Genomic DNA, 13,975 nt, shown 5'->3' with positions numbered 1-13,975 from the left:
AGAGTGTGTTTACGTAACTGACAAGCAGCTCTAAAGAGAGGCTCTTCGGGTAAGGAGGGTTCGTGACGCTGAAGAGGGCAGCTCAGAGTACTAGGATCTGTTTTGTTTTGATATCAATTCACGGTAAACTATTAAAACATGGGGAGGAGGCATGGAAACTTGTAGATCATACCATAGTAGTAAATGTAAGTGTTCTCTATGTGTCCCAAGTTAGCATAACTACGAAAAGTGGCTTGAAGGAAGGGTATGGGGTATGTACCTTAGCGGCACAGTACAGGACTTGCCTAGCATGCACATGGCCTTGGGTTGAATCCCCCAAATTAAACACACACACACACACACACACGCACACACACACACACACATGCATGCACACACACACACATGTGCCCAAACACATGCACACAAATATGCGACATATCCATACACATATAAAAAGATAGCTATGCAGCATAGAATACAATCATAATAAGTAATGTCCCTACTGTATCTCCCCAAAGTGAAACAGGACAGTGACATTTATAAACAAACAAGACGAAGATTCCTTACCTCCACTATGCCGAGAGGAATCTGTAAGCACAACTCCAAAATTGCTGTTGGAAGCCTCTGAAGTAACAGGTCGCTTAGGGATGCCCACAGGTGGAAAGGATGCCTGGGTGTTTTTTGATGATGCCATTTTTTCTGTAAAGTATTTTTTAAAAAGGCAATAAGCTTATATATGCAAAACAAAAACAAAAAACTTACTATGAAACATAAGTAGCTATGATGATATATGCGTCTGTGTCTGAACACAGTGTCTCCCTTATACTAAGCTGGTGTCAGGAACTAGGACAAACGCTTTGTCTTTCTCTTTCTGTCTATATTTCTGTTTATATCTGTCTATATTTCTCTAGTACTGTTAAGAGAACGCTAAATGTGTCTTTGTGATACCACTTTAATTGACACACGTGATGGTTGGCTTCGATGTAAGCTGGCCACAAGTTAGAATCGCCTGAGAATGGAGCACCCTGTGAAAGGCTGGAAGACCCTGAGGCTGGCAGCAGTCCAGATCTGCTTAGTCAGCTTCCCTGTTGGTGCTGAGTGAAGTCATCTCGCTACTGCTGCTCATCCCAGTGTTGCCAGTGTCTGCCGCTGACTGAGGACCAGCAGCTCTCCCAGGTTGTCTATGTCCTTGCCTATGTCTGTCTGTCTATGTCTCTGTCTGTCTATGTCTCTGTCTGTCTCTGTCTATTTCTATGTCTCTGTCTGTCTATGTCCATGTCCTTGTCTTTGTCTATATCTTTCTATGTTTCTATGTCCATGTCTGTCTATGTCTCTGTCTCTGTCTGTCTCTATTTCTGTCTATGTCTCTGTCTGTCTCTGTCTATGTCTGTCTATGTCTAGTCTATGTCTATGTCAATGTCTATCTCTGTCTAGGTCTGTCTCTATGTCTATGTCCATGTCTTTCTATGTCTGTCTCTGTCTCTGTCTGTCTCTGTCTCTGTCTGTCTCTGTCTATGTCCTTGTCTATGTCTATGCCCCTGTCTCTGTCTATGTCCATGTCTATGTACCTGCATTGGTTCACTTCCTCTAGAGAACCTTGACTACTAAACAACCAGAGCAGGAGCCCTGGATGAGGACCCGAGCAGAGGCTCTGATTAGCCCATTTTCCTTTTGTTGCACATATCCATTCCAAAATAATAATCACAATCGAGAACTTTCTGTTACGGCTGTTATGCAGAAAAATAATATACTAATTTTAATGTTTTAATGAGCAAAAATGAGAGTGGTTCTTTGTTGTTTTCTAGTTTTTTTTAACTGAATCAGCTCTTCGGTGGCTTTAGGTCAGACTATGCATGACTAGGACCTAGGGGTGAAACTTGGCTGAAGACTCATTTAAAATGGGAAGTACTCCTTTCTGCAGGATAGCGGGTAGATGGAGGTACTTCCCAACGTCACCGAATGCACCCGTGTCAGTCTTCAGAGGCCATTTCTTTTCCAGCACTGGCTTCTCCAGGGATTCCCTCTCCACCCCTGAAGTGTTTTCCTTTATCTGGGCCTCTCTGGCATAGCCTCTTCTATCTGGACTCCCCTCTCCAGCTGCTCATCAGGATTCTGTCATGGCTGCTCATGCTGTTCTGCTTTCCCTACCCTACCGTCTTCCATTACTCCTGACTTCATAACTCCAGCCCAAATGTCCCATCTCCTCATAGCTCACAAGGCATCGCCAGCGAAGACTTGGCAAGTTCCAGAGTGTCTCTGTCTCTGTCTCTGTCTCTCTCTCTCTCACACACACACACACACACACACACACACACACACACACACATACACACACACACAGACGTCTACATCATTCTTTGTGCCCTCGTATACCCCAGTCTGTCTGCCAGGAACAAGCTCTCCCCTGATGTGTAGAGAACTACACCCTCTTCTTTAAACAACCTGCTGCTGACTAATACTGAACATATCCCCGGCCACCTACTTCCAGTAACTCCAACCCAGACACTCCCGAAGCCCAGCCCTGAAGTTATTTCTTTGTTAATACCACCCCCTAACGTACTTAGAACTTAAGCTCCTCCCACCTGGAACATGAGCTCCATGGGGAACCACTATGTCTGTTTTCTACACTGCCTAGTGCACGGTCAGTGTTGATAAATCCTGGAACCGAACTGTATTTTGTCTAGAGTTATTACTTGACTGTGCACTTTACCTTCTCATCAGAGTGTGCACTCCACTGTTGGATCTCAACCTGACTGTCTCTGAATCCCCTGCCTCAGCCACCTGAATGCCGCTCACCCTGCACTTGCAAAAATATGTATGGAGCATTACACTGGAAGAAATAATGCATACAACCACCTAAATGTAGCCCCCCCCCAAAGGTGCTGCAATATGCATAGATAACAGGTTTATATCTTAGGGTCTTTACTATCCAATAGGCTTCTCCCCAATAAATTGGCATTAAGTAGCCAGTTCACCCTAATGGAAGATGGTACTCACCTTTGCTGGTCCGGAAGGTAAGCATGGCAGGCTGTCCTTCACCAACTGCACTTCTGGCCACCATCAAAACTTCATAGAGACTTGATGGCTCCAGCTCAGTTAGATGCAGCTCATTTTCACTTCCCGGGACACGCACCGTGTGCCAGCTGCCCACTGCACCACTACCATCGTCCAGCTGCTCAAGAGAAACCAGATTCATGAGAGACGGAGGGTAGAAAAACCGTTCTTCACAATTACACAAAAACCAGCTTGTATCTAATGCTAGAGGAGTTTGCAGAAGTCATCTGTTACTGTGAGCGAGAGATACAATGCTCTTCATCTTGTGAAATGTATTAATCTCATTAAGATTATAAGAGGAGCTTTTAAATTTTGCTTTAGTATAAGCCTGCAGAGGAAAAATATATCACCCAAAGAATCAACACATAGAGGCCCAAGAATGACCAAATAAATAGCCCAAGTATTTAAGATTCTAGTGTAAGAGGCCAGCCTACAATGCAATGGTCACAGATGACACCAGAGGACCTTGTCCCAACAGGAATTCTTTATTGAACACTCATTTATTGATGAGTGTTCTACAACCTTAGCAAACAACAGAATTGCAGTTTTCCAAGTAGCTTACAGTGTTTGACGCCCATTGTGTTAAAACAAGAGGTTTGATAGAAAATGGAAAGTGACGGGGGCCAGAGACAGAGCTCAGGGGCAATCACTAGCCTGGCTTAAAACCTTAAGTTCCATCCCCAGCACAGGGTGGGAAGGAGCAAAGAAGGGAGAGAGAGAAGGAGGGAGGGAGGGAGGAAAAATGTTATGGTTACTCTGGATTACACTTCGACTTGGGAAAAAAAAATTATTTATACTCCATCCTTACTGCTATCCAAGGATCTGTCAATCATAATGACTAGTGAGGATACCTCTGACAAACTTATTCTAGAACACTCTCACTTTCTACCCTCCCACAAATGTAAAACATAATAAGCAAATGTCTCACACAAACACGGGGTTAGAAAATGAGAAAAGAAACATGAATTACCTTTCGGTACTTCACGAAATAGGCGTTGATGGGCATTCCTCCATCCCTCCCTGCCCTCCACACCAGGTTGTACGTGTCTGGCATGTGGGTCTGTGGGGGGCTCAGTATGTTCGGAGCATCGGGGACAGAGGCATTCTTCTCTGCTGACAATCCCACTCCACTGGAATGCACCTTCACTGGAACCAGGTTCAGCAGGCCGGACTCTGAACGGTCTCGTGGGTCTTGTTCATCATCCTGAGAAGCTTCAGAAGGTGTGACTGATTCTGCCTTTGTGTTTGTTTCAAAAGGAACTGCAAAGAGGGAGAGAGGAATAGGGGGAGACTGCTTAAAGAAGCTCACTTTTCCAGCATCTTCTACCAGGTTAACATCAGCATCCATGCTGACATTAGGAGCGAACACACATCTGAGAACTTAAAACAAGTAACGTTTCACCAATTCGTCCAGAGTAACCTCTGATGTCTACCGTCAATCTGACTGCTCACTGGAAAGCAAAGTAGTTTTCATTTGGAAAACTAGTAGCGTGATGCTGGTGAGAAGACTTTTATTTTCACTTAGCTCTGAGTTAATATTGAGTTTTTTCAGTAACAATTTACTAACTCGATGTAAAAAGACTTGGCGAGTTTAACACAATGGGCAGTGAACAGAACAGAACATCACTGTGAACAAAGAGACTGAAGAAGAACACAGGAGATAATGGCTCAGTGGACAAAGGCACCTGCTGCCACACATGACAACCTGGGTTCCATCTCTAGGACCCACAGAGTAGGCTAGAACCCACTCCTTTAAGTTTCTCCACGTGTATGCCCGTCCCCACATGCACAATAAAGAAATGTGGTGGTTTTTAAATTTTGTTGTTGTTGTTGTTCTGGTTTGGTTTAGTTTGGGTTTTAATGGTCAGCATTGCTTTCACACCCTCTGGGAAGCTAGTTTCCAAAGTTCCTTCCCAGAATTCCCACTTATACAGTGCCCTGCAGCCCTGCAGCTCAGCCTAAGCCTTAGGAAGTCCTGGTTCTTAGGCTTGTGCATTGCCTTTGGCTTTGGCCACCACATAGGCGTGTGCCAGCTGGTCTTATGTAGAGATTTCCCAAACAGAAGATGAAAGTGAGTTGCCATTTTTACAAAAGACCACAGAGAGTGAAGCTACTTTGGCTGTATCCGTTGATGAAAACCAAGTTACAGATCACTAACCCCAAGCAAGCAAGGCAAAAGAGAGAACAGTCCAGCTGCATGTAGCCAACAGAACAGAACGGAACGGAATGGAATGAAATAGCAACGGGGCTGTGTCGTTCATCTTTTGGGCGGTCAGTACTCATCAACAGGTGTCCCACTTATGATGGGTAACCTTGACAGGATTTCTAATCTCCACAGAAGCATGCCTCTGGGCACGTTCATGAGGCACTTTCTAGACTGGATTAATATAATGGGGACCTGACAGTAATCTAGGGCTGGATCCTGGACTGAAAAGAAAAGGAGAAAGCCAGCTGGGCACCAGCATTCCACTCTCTCTGCTTTTAAAAATCCTGTCATAGAGGAAGTAAAATGGGCACAAAATTCCACCACTAGCCAAGGAGCTACTGCCATGGCAGATGCCAGGAGAGAAAGACTTGGTTTTCTTTAATGATGCGGTCTCTAGTAGGTAAACCACAAACCAGGGCAGACCCTACTCCCAAAACTAGCTGGGCAACACAAACTGGACTTGATAGGGGGAAAAAAAAAAACACCTCAAAGTTGGATGGGAACCCATGGTAAGGTAGAGGGGGTCATTATGGGAACAGCTGGGGAAGGGAGAGTAGATATGTTCAAAATAAGTGGTACGAAGTTCTCAAGGAATTAAAATATCATTTAAATATCTGCCAGTCTAAAGATAGGCTAAGTCTTAACACCCACTTCCAACAGCGTTTAGAAATTACAGAGGAAGGTAAAAATAATGTATTTTGACTTTTAAGAAAAGGGTGCAAATATCCAGACCTACTGAGCACATTTTTTTTTTTTTTTTTTGGTACCAAGGACTGTACAAGATATTTAATAGAAATAATCTCATTTAGTTCTCTGGTGGGGAGGAGTACTTCCTTCTGCTTTGCAGATGAGGAGACAGAGTTCCCAAACTCTTACGATGAGAGCTGTAGAGGAATGTTAGTGGGCAGCTCAGAGAATGGGGAATGTGTGGAGACAGACAGACTGCCAGAAGCCTAAGTATTGACAGCTTGGTTCTTCTCCAGTGCTATTAATCCTGGCAACAAAAGGTCCCCATTATTCACTCCTTTGAGAAGGAAGGAGAAGACATGACATGGGGACACCATGGAGACTACAACACACAGCGGTTACCTCTACAATGAGGTCAGAATCCGGCTTTTAAAAAAAAAAAAAAAAAAAAAAAAAACCAGTGGGTGTGATATTAGAACCACAACACATTAACAAAAACCCCACAAGACCCAGACTAACAGTGTAAGGTCAGGTCTCTGTTAGCGTATGAAAGAATGTCCTAGAATCATCCTCCACCAACGAAAATAAGAAGCTAGTGTGAAAGAGTGCAGAAGAAAACTAATTAAGTTCACTGAGACAACTTGAAAATATTGCTCCTGGAAGGAGCGTGTTTACCTAGTGAGTCAGAGAGGAGTGGACACCGGGGTGGATGCTGTGCCTGCTGGTGCTGAAAAATGAGCTCTAACCAGAGGGGATTAGCATGGCCTGGGTGTGGGGAAGGACTCTTGTTTCATTAGTAGTTTCCTGGATCCTCCCGGCAGCTGACCACTGGGAAGTGGTATCTGGCCACAAAAGATTTTCCATCCCACATGCCTCAGTTTATACCGGAGTGTAAGAGAGATGCTATCCCGCAGCCCGCTGAAAGAACATCACAACCCCGATTCTGTTACTCCAGGTGCGCTGCAGCCTGCCACGACTTTTAAAATGGGGGGAACTCAGTAATCTCTACTGTTGCAAATAATACGCTTTGAGTAAATAAAAATTTGTATTAGGTACTGTTTCAAGATGTTGGCCACATGGAACGCTCTTCACAATAAACTCACCGTCAATTAATTAAAAAATATTAAAGTTGGAAAAGTACATTTAATAATCCCAACCCATTGGACACCATCGTTTAGCAAGAGCGCACTACAGCAGGTATGTCCCCATCGTCTGGAGTGGCTGACTGGGAGGAACAGGTCACCACTACTGCCCAGTGTCAGAGAACCAAAGCTCTTCTTGCCAGCCCAGGAAAAGGCCCAAATTCAAAGAGTTGTTTCTACTGACTGTGATATCACTTCCATACTGCTGTTTGAAATGGAAAAAATGTAGGTGGAATCATCTTCAGTTGGGGACTGCCTAGATTTTTCAAACGCGCTCGTGGGTAGTATGTCTATCTCAGCTTGTCTTCAAAAGAACTCTAAAAGACAGGAGAAATTCTATTTCTCTATTTTAAAAATAATATGTTTATTCTTTGTAAATTTCACGCATTTATACATTATGTTTTGATCACATTGGTCCATCACTACCTCCCTCCAATTCTCAGTGCCCCCACCCCAGTCTCTCTCCCAACTTCATGTCCTACTTTTTTTTTTTTTTTTTTTTTAATTTTAAGGAACGTTTAGCTTTGCTTTGAGACAGGTTCTTACTCCACAGTCTGGGCTTGTAACAATCAATATTCCTCCCTCAGTCTCCCAACTGTTGATTCCAAGCATGAACACCCCCACACACATCCCCCATCTGAAAGGTAGACTGCTTTTGAATTAGGAAAAAAATATAGCAATGTTACTGAATTAATAAGCCCGAGTACAAACTAATGTGAAATACAACTATACCCGACCAGCATGTACCCATGTGACCGCTCACATCCACACCACATTGCAGGGAACCTAGCCCAGCCCCCATTAGAGTTTTGAGCAGATACAACTCACTCTATGATACTACATAGCCAGGACTTCAGAAGCTCAAGGTCTCTGGCAAGCAGGGAGAGGGATTTGTCCCCACCTTCAGATATAGCTCACCCTCCCCATAATAAACAAAGGCACTGACAGTTAAGGCTAGAGTTCAATGAAGCCAGCTTTCTATGCACAGAAGTGCACTAGTGTGTACTGTTTGAGCTTTAATAGACTCCACCAGGCCTTAATTCTTCTAGAACATAGAAAAAGCCCAGGTGGGTAGGCTGTAGCTAGCAGAGTTATCGCTCATTAAAATGGCATTTACTGAGACAGGATTCTGGAGCAGAGGAGGATGTTAAAGGTCTAATTTAAGCAAGTTAGATAATGAAATTTAAGTGCTTCAGATTTCTCATATTTAAAATGAGAAAGTAAAAAAATAACTAGTTCTGTCAGCTACAACCATAACATCTATATCTCTCTTTTTTTCTTCTTCTTCTTTTTTTTTTTTTTTTCGAGACAGGGTTTCTCTGTACAGTCCTGGCTGTCTTGGAACTCACTCTGTAGACCAGGCTGGCCTCGAACTCAGAAATCCGCCTGTCTCTGCCTCCCAAGTGCTGGGATTAAAGGCGTGTGCCACCACCGCCCGGCTATCTATATCTCTTTATACTGCTATACATTTGCATAAAATAATCATGTTTGCTAAGTTCTACCCAGGCATCTCCTATAGACCTGCTAGCAGCTAATAATACCAAACTGTGCCAAAATTCTTATTTTGCCCAGTGGAAAAAAACCATATATATGTATATGTATGTATGTATGTATGTATGTATATGTATGTATATGTGTGTATGTATATGTATGTATATGTGTGTATGTATATGTATGTATATGTATGTACATGTGTGTATATACATTTATATGTATGTATTCATATAGTTTTTATATGAATTCATAGTTGTTTATATGAATATATATTCATATACATATATATTCACATGTTCTTACATCTAAATTTAATAATACTCAACTGCCTCTATCTGAAACTACCTAAAGTTATTAAAGTCAATAACTACCTCTTCCTGTCACAATGAATAAGGGTAACTTGTCAGTAATTAGACAGCAATACTCATAACCTAATGTGTTAAATTTATAAAATGTCTTCTATTACCAGACGTCATTGTAACGGCTTTCCTGTCATGGCCTCTTGGACTTGCATACGAATCCTATGAACAGGACATTAGTGGCATCATGAGGAAGCAGAGTTCAGCAACTGGCCTCTGGTAGGCACGCTGCATTATTTCAGCACAGCCTACAGACTTCATGTCCACACAGTGAACCACCTCTAACAGGCATCAAGCAGCACATTCACATAGGAGAATGCAGGTCCTAGATTCTGCACACTTCTCTTCTGGCCTCCAGCTTTACCCAGAGCTAGAGACTCCTTGTTTACGAGAGAAGGCAAATAGCGATGTTAGCAGCCAGCTCTAGCACCAGCACTTTTCTGCCAAGACCACCCAAGGCTCCTCCTCTGCTTTAAGGACATCTATGGAGGACAGGACGGGCAAGAACACCCATGAGAGCCTGCAGTGGGAGTTTATTAAAGCAGGACTCTGGAGCCCAGAGCCACCACCCAGAGAGAAGAACATGAACTCCAGGATACACACTGACCTGGATCCCACAGGCTCTATAACAGAGGAGACATCAGGGGACCCGGGAAAAAAAGGTCACTTCAAACCTTTAAGGAGTGTCTAGGGCAGGGACCTCAATGTCCCCTTACTAAAACAGTACTGTATACCCTACGTCTTAGCAGACAAACAAAGCAATCTACTCAGCTGACTGACAACCAACTGATAACCAATCAGCTTAACAAACCACTCCGCCATCCACTGACCCAACACTGGGAAATACTGCTCAACATGCCCACTGATGTGAGGTCAGAATTGGAGTACTTCAAACATCATATGTAACTGCTAAGTCATCAGCATGTCAAATCTGTGGCATATTATAAACAGCACTACATATCCCATTAGAAAGATAACTGAGGTAGCCATATATGGGCATTTGATAGGATCCTAAGTCTACCTTCTCAATGCATGCTGACCCTTCAGACTTTGAATCTTGTTTCTCATGTTCCCCTCCAAAAACTATGTGAAATAACCTCTTCGGTACCTTCAAAACCCAAAGCCATTAATAACAAAGACAGACTGTATTTTGAGCTCATTCCTAAGAATTAAATTCGAAATGAAGACCGAGACTCACCTGGTTCCCATACAGCTAAATACCCCCAAAACAGTCCTACATTTTGTTGCCACAGGGAAAGCATACAGCCATTAAAATAACCTTTCAAATCATCTCTTCCACCACTACAAAAAAAGCACTGTTCTACTGAGAAAAAAATGCTGAAATAGACTCACCAACTGTGAGGAATGCTTCTGACTGTGTGCTGCCATGTTTGTTTGTAGCTTCACAAGTGTATTTCCCAGCATGTTCCTGAGTAACTGCCTGAATAGACAGAGAGCTGGATCCAGCTTGGGACATGATGAGGTAGACAGGCTCTGGGTCCAGGTCCCCAGGTCGGAACAGGTGGGACTTCCGGGATTTGGATCTAAGAACCTGTGATGGATGGCTGGTTATCAATCCATGGCGGCCGTACCAATGAATGACTGGGACAGGCACTCCCGTGGCATTGCAAGACAAAGTCACGAAGTCTCCGTCCATCACTTCTACGTTGGCTGGTGGGGTGACTATAACAGGCTTCTGTTCGCTGTCTATTAGAAACACAATTTACATAATCAAAACTAGGAACATGGTAGCATCTGCCCTGCAAAGTAACTTCATCCTACTGCACAAATGACACCGCAAAGATATCCCCTTTTCCATTAGCTCTCTCCTCCACTTTCACTCTCCCTCTCTCTCCCTCCCTCTCCCTTCCTCTCCCTTCCTCTCCCTCCCTGTAAAACTGACTACTAAAAGCAGAATGTTTCAGAGCCAGCAGAGGCTCTTATCTCCAAGCCCGATGACATAGGTTCAATCCCTGCAACCCACATGGTTGCAAGAAAACTAACTTCCACAAGTCATCCTCTCACCTCCATACACGTACATACACACACACACACACATACACACACACACACACACACACACACACACACACACAGAGAGAGAGAGAGAGAGAGAGAGAGAGAGAGAGAGAGAGAGAGAGAGAAGTACATAATTTTGAGAAGCAGAGAAAGCCCCAAATAAATGTGTAAGGGGAAGATGAAGTCCTAAGAGAATGTCCATTACTGACAGGGACCTCAATGCCTGAAACCAATAGGAACCTGCAAAGCCTTTCCAGGTGAGTTAGGTTCCGGGAACTGGCAAAAGCCTTAGTTCTGGTACCTGTGTGAATGATGACAATGTGTGCAAACAACAAACATTTGCAGCTTTGTCCTCTGGGGTAACAACAGCCTGAGTCCTCCCTGGGAATCCTCCTCTTGAGGCCATCTAGGTGACCTACAGTAGAGAGGCCACAGCCCATGCAATGCTAGCTTTTCCAAATGTGTCTGAGTATGTGCCTGCCCTTTCTTCATTCCCTGTCCCCCCTCAGGACTCCAGCACCAAGCCATGCAGGATCTTCATTCCCTGTCCCCCCTCAGGACTCCAGCACCAAGCCATGCAGGATCTTGTGTGCAATTTCTTTGTGTGAGGGGAGCAGCTTTGGAAAGGGGTTTTTCTGTATAGCCCTGCTTGTCATGGAACTTGCTCTGTGGACCAGGCTGCCCTTGAACTCAGGGATTAAAGGGGTGTGCCACCACACTCAGCTTACACTTTTTTTAAAAAGTAGAATTTTTTTATAGTTGTAGACTCATCAAGTTTCCTACCTAGACTTCTTGTCCTCCTGAAAGGGGTATATATAAACAAATTTACTGAGATTCTAATAGGTACACCGAGTCCTACTGCGGAAGGGTAAGTGCAGACATGACACAAAAAAGGTAAAGAAACATAAAACTGGAAAATATTCCTTCAGGAAAACAGTCGGTTCTGATGAAATCTCATTAAAGAAAGGCTGAGAGAGAAAAAAAATCTATCTTAAATGCAATTTGATATATGTTTTTACCATGGACATGAACACCATTTTGATTCTAAATCAAAATGGCACCAAGTCTTCCCTCCTGGTCCCGGTATTTTCTGGCGACATTTTTAAGTAAGGTCACAATAAAATATTGATCAACAAGTAAGACATTTTTTTTCCAGAATGTTTCTTTCTCTCTTCACCTATTTATCATCTCTGATAAAAAACAAAGGACACTGGATCTTCATTGGTTTCTGAATTTTTGCCACGTGAATGGGTATAACAGCTCTCACTGGCTAGAACATGTAACATGTACATCCCTGAGGACCAAGGAAGCAGAACATTGCTTGGCAGGTTTATGTGCCATTCATAAATGCCATACATGGCTTGTTAAAACACTGACTCATAGATCATACAGGTACTCTCCAACATATCCCTCAAAAACTTGCCCTTGTGAATTTATCTTTATGTACCATGTGAGTTAGAGATTCAATTTTACTTTCTATTTCACTTTGATTAATTATTTCAAGTCAAAACTTGAAGCAGGTCTCCTCCCCCGTGGAGTACACAATGCCAGCTCACTCAGGGCTTTATGTGTAATTTTTGTCCTACTCCGTTATGTCCAACAGCCTATTTGTTCCTGCAGCTGTATAATGCTTTTGAAATTATTACTGGCTTTTTATGTTTACAGCAAGTTTCCCCATGCTTTTAGAGTACTCTAGTAATTCTGGGGCCTCTGCTTGCCTTTATAACCTTTCTAATCATTTTCTCAAAGGTATACACAGACGCACACACACAGACTCATGCATTCTCATATAATCCAGGCTGGACTCAAAGCAAAGGATGACCCTGAACTCCTGGTCCACTAGAGTCCAGCTAAAGTCTTCAAAATATCCTGATAAGATTCTACCTGGAGTGGCAGAAATCTTCAGAAAGAGTTTGAAAAGACCATATTGCCATATAATTCCAAATGTTGCTATCCATAAGCTAGAATGTATCTTTACATGTAATTTGTTGCCAATACAAAAAGTGATTTTTAAATAGTACTTCCTGTTTGTTGCTGGTATTCAGAAAGGCAAATTATTTGTGATTATTTAGGTCTTCACTTAGCTTCTTACTAAATATTAGTATTTTAATAATAAAACATGATAAAGAGCTAGCAAGAACTTGGATATTGTACAATGGCAATATTGGCTCTAAATTAATAACTGTTTGGATTACTTCCTTCTAATTTCTTTGTGTCTTTCTGTTCTGGCTGGGTTCTCTCACACATAAATACCTGGAGTGCATTTTAAACAGAGTACCTTTTACATTTTCATGGTAAGAGATGTTTCACCTGAGTCTTTACTAGATACCTTTTATCCAGTTCTCTTTCCATGTTTCTGAGTATTGAGCATAAATTTGTCTCATTTTTCCTACTTCTAAGGAGATAATCGTGGTTTTTCTCCTTTATACAGTAAATAGGGTGAACAATACATTATATGGCAGATTGCTGAAATATCTGCTTCAGCAAGATTTGTATTTTTTATACATTCCTGACTTGATGATATGTTATTTATGATTCTTATGTCTATGTTCACAAAAATAAAACCTCCCTTTACTCACTTTCTGATCCCATCCTTCTGTGATTATGGACTTCAGATTATACTGACTGGAGACTGTTCATTTCCCCTTCTCTCTGGGAGAGCTGTGTAATATCTGGAAAGGTCTATTACTCTACAAAACCATCTGGCCTGATGTTTTCTTTGTGGGAAAAACTTAACTCCTAATTCAATTTCTGCCATAGCTGTAGGAAAAAAAAAAAAAAAAAAAAAAAAAACCCTACTCAGGTTTTCTATTTACTTTCAGTCAGCTTTCCTAAGTTCTATTTTCCCTTAGAATTTGCCCATGTTACAGTTTGAATCTGGAGTCCCCCACAAAAGCCTATGAGTTGAAAGCTTGGTCAACAGCTGCCAGGCTGCTTGAGTGCTTGAGTGATAATGACATTTTAACAAGATGGGGCCTGGTTGAAAAGAAGTTAGGTCTCTGGGGTTGTGTCCTTGGAGGGGAGATTGGGAA

At 42.6% G+C, this 13,975-nt stretch overlaps 1 protein-coding gene across 1 annotated transcript in view; it reads right to left on the bottom strand.

Annotated features, from left to right (window-relative positions):
- The window catches only part of Cdon (cell adhesion associated, oncogene regulated), an 85,248-nt gene that overhangs the window by 31,092 nt on the left and 40,181 nt on the right, over positions 1-13,975 (bottom strand). The window contains exons 8-11 of the mRNA XM_076924629.1: positions 10,278-10,631; positions 4,007-4,296; positions 2,980-3,154; positions 550-681 (exon numbers count right to left, since the gene is read on the bottom strand). Coding sequence (XP_076780744.1) covers positions 550-681; positions 2,980-3,154; positions 4,007-4,296; positions 10,278-10,631 — 951 coding nt within the window. The remainder of the gene's footprint in view (positions 1-549; positions 682-2,979; positions 3,155-4,006; positions 4,297-10,277; positions 10,632-13,975) is intronic.

This window comes from Arvicanthis niloticus, chromosome 26 (genome assembly GCF_011762505.2).
Source record: "Arvicanthis niloticus isolate mArvNil1 chromosome 26, mArvNil1.pat.X, whole genome shotgun sequence".
In the NCBI taxonomy this organism is placed as follows: domain Eukaryota; kingdom Metazoa; phylum Chordata; class Mammalia; order Rodentia; family Muridae; genus Arvicanthis; species Arvicanthis niloticus.
The sequence above is the reverse complement of the archived record's forward strand: the minus strand, read 5'-3'. Positions and strand labels throughout refer to the sequence as shown.